Source organism: Mytilus californianus, unplaced genomic scaffold, assembly GCF_021869535.1.
Source record: "Mytilus californianus isolate M0D057914Y unplaced genomic scaffold, xbMytCali1.0.p SCAF_21, whole genome shotgun sequence".
Classification (NCBI taxonomy): domain Eukaryota; kingdom Metazoa; phylum Mollusca; class Bivalvia; order Mytilida; family Mytilidae; genus Mytilus; species Mytilus californianus.
The window spans coordinates 5,267,222-5,283,290 of NW_026262670.1; the positions used below are offsets into that span (position 1 = coordinate 5,267,222).

The 16,069-nt window shown below is 34.0% G+C and overlaps 2 protein-coding genes across 2 annotated transcripts; both read right to left on the minus strand.

Moving 5' to 3' along the window:
• Positions 1–10,664: 10,664 nt before the first annotated feature.
• LOC127731998 (histone H1-delta-like) lies at positions 10,665–11,308 on the minus strand. Its single transcript, XM_052241046.1, has one exon. The coding sequence runs from the start codon at positions 11,268–11,270 to the stop codon at positions 10,698–10,700; it is 573 nt and encodes a 190-aa protein (XP_052097006.1). The 5' UTR covers positions 11,271–11,308; the 3' UTR covers positions 10,665–10,697.
• A 3,559-nt stretch (positions 11,309–14,867) lies between these two features.
• On the minus strand, positions 14,868–15,783 carry LOC127732014 (histone H1-delta-like). Its single transcript, XM_052241061.1, has one exon. It carries the CDS (start codon positions 15,740–15,742, stop codon positions 15,176–15,178), a length of 567 nt encoding a protein of 188 aa, XP_052097021.1. The 5' UTR covers positions 15,743–15,783; the 3' UTR covers positions 14,868–15,175.
• Between the last annotated feature and the right edge of the window lie 286 nt (positions 15,784–16,069).

Below are 16,069 nucleotides of genomic sequence, written 5' to 3' on the forward strand. Positions count from 1 at the left end.
TTTCTGCAACTAAAGTCGCATGCTCGACAAAAAGGATTATTGTAAGAACAGCACCTCTCTTAAAATGAAAGACTATATACATGTAGCCCATCAAAATCATTAAAAATTGACCTTCTATGTCTTCATGGGAATATAAATCACAGCAGAAAAAGTATTCCTTACATAAATCATTTTTATTTACTTGAAGAAATAATATTAATATACTTATATAAGTAAATTTGTAGGATACTTATACGTTAATTTTATTTACTTGTATAGGTAAAATAAAATTGGCTTAGTTATGTCCCTTAGACATTCAGATTTTTTTACTTATATAAGTGAAAAAGTCATCTTATCTTTTCTTGAATTCTTAAGATTTCTTTGCTCTAATAGAATTTTAAATTGTCTGCCCTTTGCAGATGTCTTTACTAATCATTTAAGTGTAATTTCATGGACAATGAATAATAACTCAATAAAAGTGCAATTTAACTTCAGGAAATCAATAAGCATGTCTTGTAAGTTATATGCAAATTACTTGTTGAAAACAATATGGCGGACGTAATTATTCAAAAGGTAGACAACTTTAAAAATTTGCATATCAACCGATTTCTTGAAGATAACTTGTATTTCTTTTGAGTATTTACGACTTTAACGTCTCAGACCATATAATTATACAAGTTTAAGCAGTTTAACACCATGTAAAATGATGTTTTTGGGACAAATCAATTTGTTCTTGTAATCCTCGGGAAATCGTGGTACCCGTAGATAAGAGACATTCTGCTTAGTTGACATTTAGATTTTATAGCAGATGAAAACGTTTTTAGTGTAAATAAACCTTGACAATTTGTTTTATTAGTGAAGGATTGTGATAGAACTGTAAATAATTCAATAGTGTGGATCATGTTTTTATATATTGGTGGATAGTGGCCTTCTACTCCAATTGCAGAGGTGTGCTTAGATTGGCAGAAGATAGAAAATACAGATACATTTCCCTTCACAAGGTTTCATAGTACACACTTTTTTGTGTACAAAGTAATTGCATGGATGATAAATTATCACAATTTTAAGATGGCGTTGTACTCTAATCAAGGTATAAAGAACCATATTTGTTACTCTTTATTCAAATGAAAGAAACTTGCAATCGTCAAAAACATTTTTTTAGATCCAAAGATTTTAATAGCAGTATATTTAAAAATCAATGTGAAAACTAATTTCATACTATTTAATTTAATTTGGAACACAGCATTTTATTTCAAAATAGCCAGTGGCATTTTTTGTTTTAATATCTTGATTACGATACAATGAAATCTTACCCTTGTGGTCATTCATGCATGGTTATACTTAGTACACGGAAAAAGTATGTACTATGAAAATTAGAAGGCAAATTCAATCAATTTGATTGGACAAGATTTAATTAGAAGGCAAATTCAATCAATTTGATTGGACGAGATTTAATTAGAAGGCAAATTCAATCAATTTGATTGGACGAGATTTAATTAGAAAACATATTCAATCAATTTGATTGGACGAGAAGTTGTACATGTAAGTATGTGCTAAGTTACCCTTCTTAAAATAATGTGAATTGATAAAACAATATAAACTAAATACAAATTAAACAAAGAATCATAAAAGGATGGCAATTAAAAGATTTTGTATGCCTTAAGACAAAAAAAAAATGATACAATGTATTTTAAAAATCACTTAAAAGATCTATACTTCTATTCAATGTTTATATTGAAATTTATAAGATATGTATTGAACCAAATTTAGTGAAATATAAATGTGCACGCACATATTGCACCATCAGTGACAACATGATTGCTCTCATATAACAGAGGTATCTAGGGCGAAAAGTTGTCCTGATGGGATTCAAATGTCAAAGATGATGAAATAGGAAAGAAACAAACAACACACCTTCTGTAGGGTATAACCATATTTAAAGAAACAAAGTATATCTATTAACTCTTATATGTGTTTCGTAGATAAATAAATAAACACGTCATATATTTCACTTGAAAATGTCATTCGCGCAACCCCCCCCCCCCCCCCTTTCAGCTGTCATAGCTGAGAGGGAGATCTCCCTCTTTGAAGGTTTCAGAGGTTGGCAGGTATGCCTACTATGATCTATAACTTGTCATGGTGTAAACTACATAAAATAACAAACAAACCTATCACTAAATTCCTCAAACAAATCTTATGTCTTATGTCAAGTGACATGGGGCACAGGAATCGGAAATTCTATCAATAAAATTCTGTAAATAATACGAGAAGCTCTATTGATAGTCGACTTTATTATTTACAGAATTTTATTGATAGAATTTCCGATTCCTGTGCATGGGGCCCTGATAAAGCTGATAACGGATTGTTTGCTGTAAAAAAAAACTTAATTTTGTGTCCTGTATTTGCTCCAATATTAAAAGATAAAGTAAGGGTTGATAAGTCTCTTTCTTACTAAAAAAATTCAAGGGGAATGCTGGAATCGGGGAAAGAAACCTTTGTTCGTGACTGCAAGGTCGGCTCGTACCCGGTATTCTCGTGCCAATCCGTCTCGTCCTTTTTTATTGTTTTGGCATGGTTTGATTGATTTTATTGTTGGTTGCTTAACGTCAAGGTATAAATAAAATCGTACATTATAAGGACGAGATAGTTCCCCAATGAATATGGCAGCTTTCTGAAGTTGCTTTATTTTTTATCAGATTCATGTCATGTATAAGTAACAGGCACCCTCTTACAGAAAAAATGAAAGTTCAGTTTAAATACTTAAAATGTATTAGATAAAATTTATCAGCTAAGCCAAATCAACGACAAAAATCTCCGAAGCCAGGGTAATCATGGAAACCTGTTACACTGTGGTACTTACCCATTTTGGAATTTCATTATAATCATTTTTTTTAATAAATATGCGTTTTACAAGTTTTTATTTAGGGGGCGACCATTTGATATTCTTGGGGGGGGGGGCAGGAAGATTTTGAAAATAAATACCTCAGCCTTGATAATATCAAAATTAAATTGTTTGTTTTGGGGTTGTTTGAAAATAAATAACCTGAATTATGATGTATTGAAAATAGATAACTCGGCAGGTCTCTTAAGCCATTTTCATGATAATAAAGGCTATTCTTAAGTATGAGATGGCACCAGATTCTTCAAAAATTCGCCTTTTTTTTTTTTAAATCGGGAAAAACTTCTCAAATCTTTTAAAAAAACAATGTATAGATATTAATGTACTTGAAATGTCTTCATATAGGTTTCATTTTACTTGAGGTATATTGTGTCAGGAACATTTACCTCCCTTTTATTACAGGGCTGTAACTACATAAAGGCAAACGCCTCATGTAGGAAATTTCAAAAACAAAACCTTGTCTTCATATCAAATTGTTTTCACGGCGAGTGTCTTGCAAGAAGCAAGTTCTGTTCACCCTCTGACGTAGCCCCCGTTTTTCGGGATCCATGCCAGTTTCTCATTTATTTTTAGTTTTCAGTGTTATTTGTCTATTGTTTGTTGTTTTGTGTTTTATCTGGTCCCGGGTTTGTCTGTTGTTCATTGATTGCCCTTCTTTATTCTCTTAGTGTTGCGTTCTATTAATTTTGTAATTAAGTAATTTTGTTTTATTCTTGAGTTTTATTTTATTTAAGGACTTTTTGACCTAATTTTACAAACTTCTTTAAATTGTATCCCAGTTATAGGAACTACATCAAGTTGTAATTGAAAAGTGTTATAAAAACTTACCTGACATAGTTATATCAATGATAATCAGCCCCCTCTTAACTTAATTTAAAAAAAAACCAAACATATAATTGACAGGTATGAAAGATTTTCTGCAAGCCAAAACACCACTTAAAAAAAAACAGCAGCCACATACTTAACTATGTGAGTTACATTTTTTGCTTTATCTTACATATTGGTCTTTTGGTGTTGTCCCTAAAAACTAAAAGTCTTACTCTGAATCTATATATTTTACTTTGAGACCAAAATATTGTCGGAAAAATGATAAAAACAGAACTTGTGTTTCAGATTAAGAAAGGGTCTGGGAAACGCGCAGATTGAATGATTTTGCATGATTTTTCTAAAGCTTCTTGGGGCCTTCAGCGACCGCCAAACCCTTCGCTGAAATTTTTTTATAAATATGTTTGCCATTACTTTTAAAAGAGGCTAGTTACAGCCCAGCTTTAATTAAACCTGGTACGTATGCAATATATGCAGTTTGGAATTTAAAAGATTTACTTCCAGCATGTCCAAAGGAGAATGATTAATTCTGATTTAATGGTACATAATGACTTGACTATACATCATTGATTTAAGAATAAAAAAAATAATTTAAAAATTGTGTGTTTTCAAATATTATAAATATAATTGTGAAAATAAATAATCAGTCCCTTGTTTAACTTTTAATGAAAAATCATGCTTCAACAGTGCAGATAACAAATAATCTGTCATTTTAGTCCACAAAAATAAATAACCGATCCAAAACAAATCCTCCTGCCCCCCCCCCCCCCCCCCCCCCCTAGAATATCAAATGGTCGTCCCCTTAGCTTCTAGATCTATCACGTTTAAAACAAATTAGTCAAATACTCTCACAGTGTTGATAATAACCAGTGTAATCTACTTTTTGCACCAGTGAGCCCAACTTTGAGGAGGGGTGTTCATACATAGAGCATCAGATCTGAGCACCATGGAGCACCGTCCATATGTGTCTTCTGCTTCTTATCATTTTATGAATTTTTATCTGTTCTCATCTATTCAACAATTGAACTAGCACAATTTGCTCTTCTGCATCATACACGAGGAGGAGTGCAAATCACACTGCTTGACTGCACGATTGAAAATCCCGTGATCAGACACGAGGAGGAGTGCAAATCACGTGACTGCTTGACTGCACGATTGAAAATCCTTCAGCACCATCCTTTGGTGTTACTGCTGATAAACACATAATACCACTTTTTTGTTTACAATTAATTGTCGTGCTCCCCTGGATCAGATACGAGGAGAATCACCATCGGATTATGCAGCACCGTCCTTTGGTGTTACTGCTGATAAACACATAATACCACTTTTTTGTTTACAATTAATTGTTGTGCTCCCCTGGATCAGATACGAGGAGAATCACCATCGGATTATGCAGCACCGTCCTTTGGTGTTACTGCTGATAAACACATAATACCACTTTTTTGTTTACAATTAATTGTCGTGCTCCCCTGGATCACGTCTGTAAATTGTAAATAGTACTAAATACCAATATATAGGACGTTACTGCCCCCAGGGGCGGATTTAGGTGGGGGCGTGCCGAACGTGCGCCCTTGCCCACCTTAAAATTGAAAAAAATATGATTTTTTAAAATGAAATCTTGATTTTTCGATAATTTGATCACAATTTTTTCTCACTTACAACTCTTAAATCTAAGATTTTTTACGCACAAAACTCGCACCACCGCCACTTTATTTAAGTATCGCATCTATCGGCCGACACTGTACTCATTCATTTGTATATATACCAAAAGATTCGTTTTTGTCTATGATCATTTGAATATCAAAATATTTAATCCATATCTGTTCTCTTTTTTACGACAAAATGGTCATGTAAGATGTAACAACGAAATCCTCATACCGACATAACTATCTATGAAAAATATAGAAGACATCGACATAATTCTGCAAAATTTCACGCAGCAACCTTACAATTAATGGCCAAACTATTGATTGCGACTGTTTCGGCGAAAATGTGACATCATTTCACAAAATGGAGGCAAAATTGTAAGCATTGTAGGCATTTGAATCTTACCCTTAAATTACGTCTAATACTACGATATTTGAACTAATGTAATTGGAATAAATTTTGGTTCTTATGAATTTTGAAACATTTATTCTTAATGCTCATATATTCAACTACAAAATACCTGAAATGTGTAAGAAAAAACAATTTCTTACGATGCAAACAAGTCAAATAGCTGAGTCTTACAAAATGTCCCCCTTGGAGGATTTGCAGTTTCATTGCCATGATTGCGTAATTGGTAAAAAATAACGACTTCAGTGTTTTTCGTTTATTGATTAACATGTTTTTTTCATTGCACTTTTCATAAACTTGGGTTTAAAACTATGTTTACATATTATATAAGGTGAGGTAGCTACTTCATTTTTAAATTTTAACATTTCGAAGTCCTACGTCTTATTTTGTCATAATTTACATTATAACTGTTTTTGGGTGTTCCCAACAGAAGATTGATATGCATAAATCTTCCCCTGTAAACTAAATTATTAACCCCTAAAAATTTCGCGCCGAGCGGCAATTATATGTTGCTCCCTCCCTAATCGCCAATCCTGGATCCGCCCATGGCCCCGGACTGCTGCCAAACAGAACACCAACGTAATTGACATGTTTACACACGTACATATTCAATCGGTGAATAGTGTGCAATGCATTTACAGTTGATCACAGTTGTTTCGTGTCTGTATGTCTCCAATACTTATTGTAACTTGTATTGCCCCTTGTTGATCTTTGAATGGTGTAACACATACTTCGAAATTTGAACTTTTAAGCGTACGCGAGATTTCTACATGCGAGTCCGGCACGCAATACCGATATTAATATTAACGGGTTCGCTGGACCCCGTTTCTAATTTGTACGGCAGACCCGATGTCATTTTTGTGGCGTACGCTGGACCCAAGGGGGGTTATCCCCTCTCCCTACATGTTTTTTTTTTAAAGATTCCATCTCGGGAAACTAAGTACATACATTTTATTGAAAACAAGTTTTGGTCTAGAAAAAAACCTAAATTTGAGCAGACATAATCAATGACTCCGCATCCCCGCTCACATACTTGATAGTATAGTTGATGGAAGAGGGTATTGATTGGGGTTCCGTAATTTACATTATATTCTTCATTTTGTTCACTCATTAATAATTCTGTATATTTTTAAAAATAATGTCTATTCTGTAATTACTTGCTTATTGTTATCTGTAAATAGTTGTTTTTTAATCAGTATATGTTTACCCAATTCTTTAATTTTTGCAGTTATTCTTTATATATTAGTCCGCGGTTATTCTCTATATATTAGTCCGCGGTTATTCTCTATATATTAGTCCGCGGTTATTCTCTATATATTAGTCCGCGGTTATTCTTTATATATTAGTCCGCGGTTATTCTCTATATATTAGTCCGCGGTTATTCTCTATTCTTACTTTTGTTGTTGCCCATTTTCACTATTCTTTATTGTAAAGCCCATTTTACTCTATTCTGTTAACCCCATTCACGCCCTTATGGAAGGCATACTTAATCACAGTGGTATTTGTCCTAAATGCTCACTATAAATGAAGTAGAGGATGAAATTTCTTTTTTGTTATCCTTTAGTAAACAAATGACTATTAAGATTTTATCTCTGATAACTGTAAAAGAAAATTAAATTATGTGAACGGAACAAACTAATCTAATGCGAGGACAGTCATATTTTGGCAAGTCTCGCACGGTCCATTTAAAAAATAACTAATCATTCTAGTAATCTTTGCTAATTGTTCGATATAACTCACTACTCTTGATTTAAAAACTCTCTCATGTTTGGTTTTAAACCTTTCCCGAGCCCATGTGCAGTGACTAGACTTTTGAAAAAGTGACAAACTTTTGCTTGGAACAGAGAACAATTCAATTTTTACAATTGTCAAACAGTGATTTCGTAGTGCATTTCTTTTAGACAACTAATTCAAATTAAAAAAAATTGCACCTGCTCTATCTCAAAAAGATTTTTACAGTGTAGTGTACTACTATTGGGACAAATAATATCAAAATTAAAGAAAAGTCTACCACCTCTAACTCAAAATATTGACAATTCTATGTTAAGTTAAAATCTAACATGTTATTTCATCCCTTTACTTAATATTTCATGCAAAAATACAAACAGCAATAGACGTTTCTCAATGTATACTAGTAGACTATGTTTTTCTGTGTCGCTAAGTTGCTGTCATTGCAATATGAAAATAAGGAGATGTGGTATGATTGCCAATGAGACAACTATCCACCATAGTTCAAATGAAGTGGATGTAAGCAATCATAGGCAACCGTATGGTCTTCAACAATGAGAGAGAAAAAAACTATACCGTAAACCTACAATTCACGATACCTGTTATCAAAGAAATAAACTTGTTCTTACTTTTAGTACAACTGTCCGTACATCCTTGTTTCTGTTCATCACAGTAGACATATGTGACGTCACTGTATTGTTTCTGTTCATCACAGTAGACACATGTGACGTCACTGTAATGTTTCTGTTCATCACAGTAGACATATGTGACGTCACTGTATTGTTTCTGATTTATTCATCTCGCGTGCTTTCAACAGATTAAAATGACATAACAAAGACACAGACAAGTCTTCAAAACACTAAAAAACAGAGAGAAAAAAGAAGAGAAAAACAAACAGGACAACCCATAGTTGTTTATGAATAGAAAACACACTTTAATAGTAAATCCAAAGTACTACTTAGGTCGTTTTTTATTCCCAGCATGATGGAACTATTTTCTACATGTTAGGACCAACCTCATGATGTTGACAACCAGTAGAAATTTTAAACTTTTTCTTTCTAGTTCTCTCTTAGTCGTATCAAATCCAGAAAAAAAGAAATAAGAATCAATTTCTATCAAACGTGAATCCTAACCCTCTTTGCAGCTATGGTTAGAAACGTAAACAACAGGACAAGTTTGGCATGTTCCTTGGGACAGAAACCCAACAACACCAGATCGATAGATTTTTTATTTCCAATAGAGGACTTAATCTATAATCAAATATTTCATTCTTGGGCTTTTTATTACTTTCTATCTCCTTATTTATTTTCTTCTTTAAATGTTTTTATGAATTATCATATTTGAAGCTATTCTTTTCATATTGACATTGAACGCCTTTTCTCTGTCTCAATATACAGTATTTATCACAAATGAAGGAAAATGTCTTGGCGAAAAGAGGTGTGTTTGCTGTCCGGGGGTTAGGGTAGTCTTAGTTGAAAACGGCAGCAACAAACGTTTCTCAATGTATACACAAATAAGCGCATTTAATACTGTCAGTCACACATTGTCTGTATATACTAGTAGACTTTGTTTTTCTGTGTCTTTAAGTTTCTGTCATTTCAATATGAAAATAACCTCTTCTGTTATATTAGAATCCTACAATTTCGTGAACAATCCTTTAAAATGCATGATACATGTTATCAAAGAAATAAACCCTTTTCTTACCTTTTGTACAAATGTCCGTCCATCCTTGATTTATTTCATAACAGTAGACATGCTACGTATGTGACGTCACTGTATTGTTTCTGGTTTATTCATCTCGCGTGCTTTGAACAGATTAAAATGACATAACAAAGACACAGACAAGTCGTCAAAACACTAAAAAACAGAGAGAAAAAAGAAGAGAAAAACAAACAGGACAACCCATTTGAAAGAAACATAAAAGCAAGTAGGTGCATTTATTTCATACACGAGTAAAACAAAAAAAAATCGATAGGTGAAGAAAAGTATAAATATGGTTACATAATCAGCTATCGTCAATAACAGGAACGCCCCTTTTACTCTCCCCCACCCCCAAACACACATCTCCAACGATAGAACCACGATGAAAAGCGAGTCCAAACATAAAAGACTGATGATATATGAATGTAAGTACACTCGCACTATATATATGTGCATGTAATAAAATGAAAAATAATTGCAGAACTGTTAAATGTTTAACAAAAACCTCCATACTTTAGAGTTTCCTGCTAACTTTTACTACACAATTGTAGTAATTTTGACCAAAAAAAAAAAAATACAAAAAAAACCCCCAAAAAATAACAAACGTCACTGCATTCATTTTCTATTTGTTTACTTGTATGTTGACAATACATCTATACATCTTTTGTATTGTAAATTTGAGAATGGAAATGGGGAATATGTCAAAGAGACAACAACCCGATCAAAGAGCAGACAACAGCCAAAATCACCAATGGGTCTTCAACGCAGCGAGAAAACCCGCACCCGGAGGTGGTCCTCAGCTGGCCCCTAAATAAAATTGTGTACTAGTTCAGTGAAAATGGACGTCACATAATCAGCACATTTTTACAGTATATTAGTACCGAAAAAAATACTGAGTTTAATTTAGAGTTACCTCCACATTGACTTGTTGATATGAAATAGACGTCCAACCTTTGGCATTGCATACGTGTAGAAAAAGTCCTCTAAAAAATTTCAGTCAAGATGAAAATGAATAAGAAGGGTGAAAAAAATCACATAATGAGAAAATTGAATTAGTTGGTTGAAGTGTTTAAATGTGTGATTTGCCTCCCCCAAAAAGAGAATGAATAAAAAAACTATCACTTCCTTTATTCTTAGATTGTATTTTAATCGAATATTATTTTGAAAGAATTTTAATCAGTTCAAAAAATATGTGCGTGAAAGTAAAATGATATATCTTTAATATTTCCTTACTAAAAATAATTTCCCCAAAAGGCAACTGCATAAATGTTAGAAATAGTATACTCTTAAGGAGTGAAATGAAGCAAAAAATGGAAATAATTTGACTGAAAAAAATATTTCAAAGAACAGTGCAAAGTGAAGAAAAAAGAAAAGGGCAGGGTAGGGCTCAGCTATATTTAGTTTGATAACTAATGTACAACAATTGTAGATTCTTTTTGAACAAATTGGGTAGCCCTTAAAAGGGCTGTTGGTGGCTGAATAGCCTCTGCAGACTGTAGTCTGGAACAGTTTACTTCTTCTTTGGTGTCTTCTTGGCTTTTGGTTTGGCTGCCTTCTTTTTAGCTGGTGACTTGGCTGCCTTCTTTGGCTTGGCTGCTTTCTTTGCTGCTGGTTTCTTAGCTTTAGGCTTGGCTGCCTTTTTCTCTCCAGCTGGTTTCTTTGCTGCCTTCTTTTTCTTAGGTGTGCTCTTTGCCTTCTTTGGCTTGGCAGCCTTAGGTTTAGCTGCTTTCTTTGCCTTTGCTGGCTTCTTTTTAGCTTGTTTTGCTTCTCCAATTCTGAAAGATCCGGATGCTCCAGTTCCCTTGGACTGCTTCAAACTGTTGTTCTTAACTCCGGCTCTGAGTGCAAGTTTTAAATGAGCGTTTACTGACTTGGCATCTTTTCCGACGTTGAAGTTGGCCATGATGTACTTCAAAATTGCTTGCCTTGAGGAACCTCCACGTTCTTTCAAAGCAGCGATGGCTTTCCCAATCATCTCGCTGTATTTAGGATGTGCTGAAGGCTTCTTTGGCTTAGCTGCTGCCTTTTTCTTTGGTGATTTATCTGGTGCTGGTGCTGGTGCTGGTGCTGCTACGTCTGCCATTTTGAACGATTCAAAATATTATCCTTTACGAAGTTTATACTACGAATAACGATTTGAAAATAACGCCATTCAAGGCCTCGTTTATTTATAACAGACGAACGCGGACCTCGACGAAGACACCCTTAAAAATAACTTGTAAAATCCATTACGCGATCTCGGTAAAATGATTATGTGCTTCTTCGAAGACTTTTATGATAATGTTTAGTATAATTCTATCAAAAACATTCACATATAGCATATCAAATTGCTCAACAGTCATTAATCTTGCAGGTTAGATAAACTGTGTATTTTTCAATGAACACAGTAGAAAGATATTAATAGTTAAAGTAGAACCGACTGATTTGTCTTCGCAGGTATGTTGACAGAAAATTTACGAGTTTTTCTCAATAGAAAAATATTCTACCGTCGTAAAATTGTGCAGCGGAAGAAATATCATTTCTCTACAGGTTTCTTTCCGTTTTTATTCACTGGACGTATGTTACTCGTCGTAATAAGTTTGTTTTCAGCTGGAGGGAAACACACAAAAAGTTCACGCGCCATTGTTTGGTTGCAGATTTTTACGAAAACTTCAAAAAACATTTTTATTCAACCTGAGCGAAATTTCACAGACATCCTAGATTCGAATGAATAAAACCAATATCTAGAATATGTATTTGGAATGTCGTTTAATTTAATCTAGCTTTGGGAACTTTTCAGAGAGCGACTTTATGTTCAGTGGATATGAGGCACTAGAAAACTGTGCTGTATGATGCGTCTCTGCTTTTATTTCCATTTTCATGTAAAATTTGAGCACTTCGTGCTCTAAAACTCGAATATGTCTTGTTGAATATATCATATTTTTCAAAAAATATATGTACTTAATTTTATTATCAATTAAACGATGGTCCGTGCTCGAACTGGCCACCTGAAAGTTTCAATACAAAATATACCAACCAAACCAAAGATTCTTGTATTTTTATAATTCGAAAGTTGTACACATCATTTGCCTCTAAATTAACAATTACAAAGGTTCATCTGTTTTTAAAAAGGGGGGGGGGGGGGTTTCACGGTGAAGACTCTGGCCATAAATATGCATTTTTCCTATATACGCTAGGCAAGTATAAGACCAGAATCGGTACCGGGTGAAGCAGCATACACACGGACGATTCAAAAGAGACATAAAGACAAACATCACACCAATGTTAACCATTAGACTTGGGGCAAAAATCGTCTCCACTGTATTTAACTGAACCCCTTCCCCCACAAAAAAAAATCCCGAGGAAAAGGGGGGTGTATATATTTTCAATGAATGATAGTTGGACTGAAATATTTGTTACCTATTGCAACATTAACAAGCAGATTTAATGTAAAAAGAATCCCAAAGCAAGATTGAAACGAAGAAAAAGATATTCTCCGTTAAAAAAATAAATAAATAGGTTTCTCTATTGTCTGTTGATTTCTGTGAAGGCCAATTAGCATAGCGTTTAATGGATGTTAGTTCAAGTCTCAACATGCTGTGGGTTTTTCTTTCTTTCTTAATTTGTAAACCCTTTTTTCTGTTTCTTTTTCATTTTTGTGGAGGATTATTTTTTTTGGGGGGGGGGAGTAATTGTTTGACATGAAATTTAGTTGTTTATGAATAGAACACACACTTTAATAGTAAATCCAAAGTACTATTTAGGTCGTTTTTTATTCCCAGCATGATGGAACTATTTTCTACATGTTAGGACAACCTCATGATGTTGACAACCAGTAGAAATTTAAAACTTTTTCTTTCTAGTTCTCTCTTAGTCGTATCAAATCCAGAAAAAAAAGAAATAAGAATCAATTTCTATCAAACGTGATTCCTATCCCTCTTTTCAGCTATGGTTAGAAACGTAAACAACAGGACAAGTTTGGCATGTTCTTTGGGACAGAAACCCAACAACACCAGATCGATAGATTTTTTATTTCCAATAGAGGACTTAATCTATAATCAAATATTTCATTCTTGGGCTTTTTATTACTTTCTATCTCCTTTTTTATTTTCTTCTTTTAATGTTTTTATGAATTATCATATTTGAAGCTATTCTTTTCATATTGACATTGAACGCCTTTTCTCTGTCTCAATATACAGTATTTATCACAAATGAAGGAAAATGTCTTGGCGAAAAGAGGTGTGTTTGCTGTCCGGGGGTTAGAGTAGTCTTAATTGAAAACGGCAGCAACAAACGTTTCTCAATGTATACACAAATAAGCGCATTTAATACTGTCAGTCACACATTGTCTGTATATACTAGTAGAATTTGTTTTTCTGTGTCGTTAAGTTGCTGTCATTTCAATATGAAAATAACCTCTTCTGTTATATTAGAATCCTACAATTTCGTAAACAATCCTTTAAAATGCATGATACATGTTATCAAAGAAATAAACCCTTTTCTTACCTTTTGTACAAATGTCCGTCCATCCTTGTTTTAGTTCATAACAGTAGACGTGCTACGTATGTGACGTCACTGTATTGTTTCTGGTTTATTCATCTCGCGTGCTTTGAACAGATTAAAATGACATAACAAAGACACAGACAGTCGTCAAAACACTAAAAAACAGAGAGAAAAAAGAAGAGAAAAACAAACAGGACAACCCATTTTAAAGAAACATAAAAGCAAGTAGGTGCATTTATTTCATACACGAGTAAAACAAAGGAAAATTCGAGAGGTGAAGAAAAGTATAAATATGGTTACATAATCAGCTATCGTCAATAACAGGAACGCTCCTTTTACTCTCCCCCAACCCCAAACACACATCTCCAACGATAGAACCACGATGAAAAGCGAGTCCAAACATAAAAGACTGATGATATATGAATGTAAGTACACTCGCACTATATATATCTGCATGTAATAAAATGAAAAATAATTGCAGAACTGTTAAATGTTTAACAAAAACCTCCATACTTTAGAGTTTCCTGCTAACTTTTAATACACAATTGTAGTAATTTTGACAACAAAAAAAAACAAAAACAAAAAATAACAAACGTCACTGCATTCATTTTCTATTTGTTTACTTGTATGTTGACATTACATCTATACATCTTTTGTATTGTAAAATTGAGAATGGAAATGGGGAATCATGATGTCAAAGAGACAACAACCCGACCAAAGAGCAGACAACAGCCGAAGGCCACCAATGGGTCTTCAACGCAGCGAGAAAATCCCGCACCCGGAGGTGGTCCTCAGCTGGCCCCTAAATAAAATTGTGTACTAGTTCAGTGAAAATGGACGTCACATAATCAGCACATTTTTACAGTATATTAGTACCGAAAAAAGTACTGAGTTTAATTTAGAGTTACCTCCCCATTGACTAGTTGATATGAAATAGACGTCCAACCTTTGACATTGCATACGTGTAGAAAAAGTCCTCTAAAAAATTTCAGTCAAGATGAAAATGAATAAGAAGGGAGAAAAAAATCACAAAATGAGAAAAATGAATTAGTTGGTTGAAGTGTTTAAATGTGTGATTTGCCCCAAAAAAAAAAGAGAATGAATAAAAAAACTATCACTTCCTTTATTCTTAGATTGTATTTTAATCGAATATTATTTTGAAAGAATTTTAATCAGTTCAAAAAATATGTGCGTGAAAGTAAAATGATATATCTTTAATATTTCCTTACTAAAAATAATTTTCCCAAAAGGCAACTGCATAAATGTTAGAAATAGTATACTCTTAAGGAGTGAAATGAAGCAAAAAATGGAAATAATTTGACTGAAAAAAATATTTCAAAGAACAGTGCAAAGTGAAGAAAAAAGAAAAGGGCAGGGTAGGGCTCAGCTATATTTAGTTTGATAACTAATGTACAACAATTGTAGATTCTTTTTGAACAAATTGGGTAGCCCTTAAAAGGGCTTTTGGTGGCTGAATAGCCTCTGCAGACTGTAGTCTGGAACAGTTTACTTCTTCTTTGGTGTCTTCTTGGCTTTTGGTTTGGCTGCCTTCTTTTTAGCTGGTGGCTTGGCTGCCTTCTTTGGCTTGGCTGCTTTCTTTGCTGCTGGTTTCTTAGCTTTAGGCTTGGCTGCCTTTTTCTCTCCAGCTGGTTTCTTTGCTGCCTTCTTTTCCTTAGGTGTGCTCTTTGCCTTCTTTGGCTTGGCAGCCTTAGGTTTAGCTGCTTTCTTTGCCTTTGCTGGCTTCTTTTTAGCTTGTTTTGTTTCTCCAATTCTGAAAGATCCGGATGCTCCAGTTCCCTTGGACTGCTTCAAACTGTTGTTCTTAACTCCGGCTCTGAGTGCAAGTTTTAAATGAGCGTTTACTGACTTGGCATCTTTTCCGACGTTGAAGTTGGCCATGATGTACTTCAAAATTGCTTGCCTTGAGGAACCTCCACGTTCTTTCAAAGCAGCGATGGCTTTCCCAATCATCTCGCTGTATTTAGGATGTGCTGAAGGCTTCTTTGGCTTAGCTGCTGCCTTTTTCTTTGGTGATTTAGCTGGTGCTGGTGCTGGTGCTGCTACGTCTGCCATTTTGAACGATTCAAAATATTATCCTTTACGAAGTTTATACTACGAATAACGATTTGAAAATAACGCCATTGAAGGCCTCGTTTATTTATAACAGACGAACGCGGACCTCGACGAAGACACCCTTAAAAAATAACTTGTAAAATCCATTAGGAAGTACACCACTAATTCGTGGCCCCATTGCTTTCTATGTTAAATTCCTCAATTTCAAGCAGACACAGCTCTTTTGTTTCAAGTTCAAATAAAGTGACAATCATTGCATGTCAAAGCAACACTTTACGGTGTCTTGTACTGGAAAAATCAACATACCTTTAATGGCATATAAGAAAG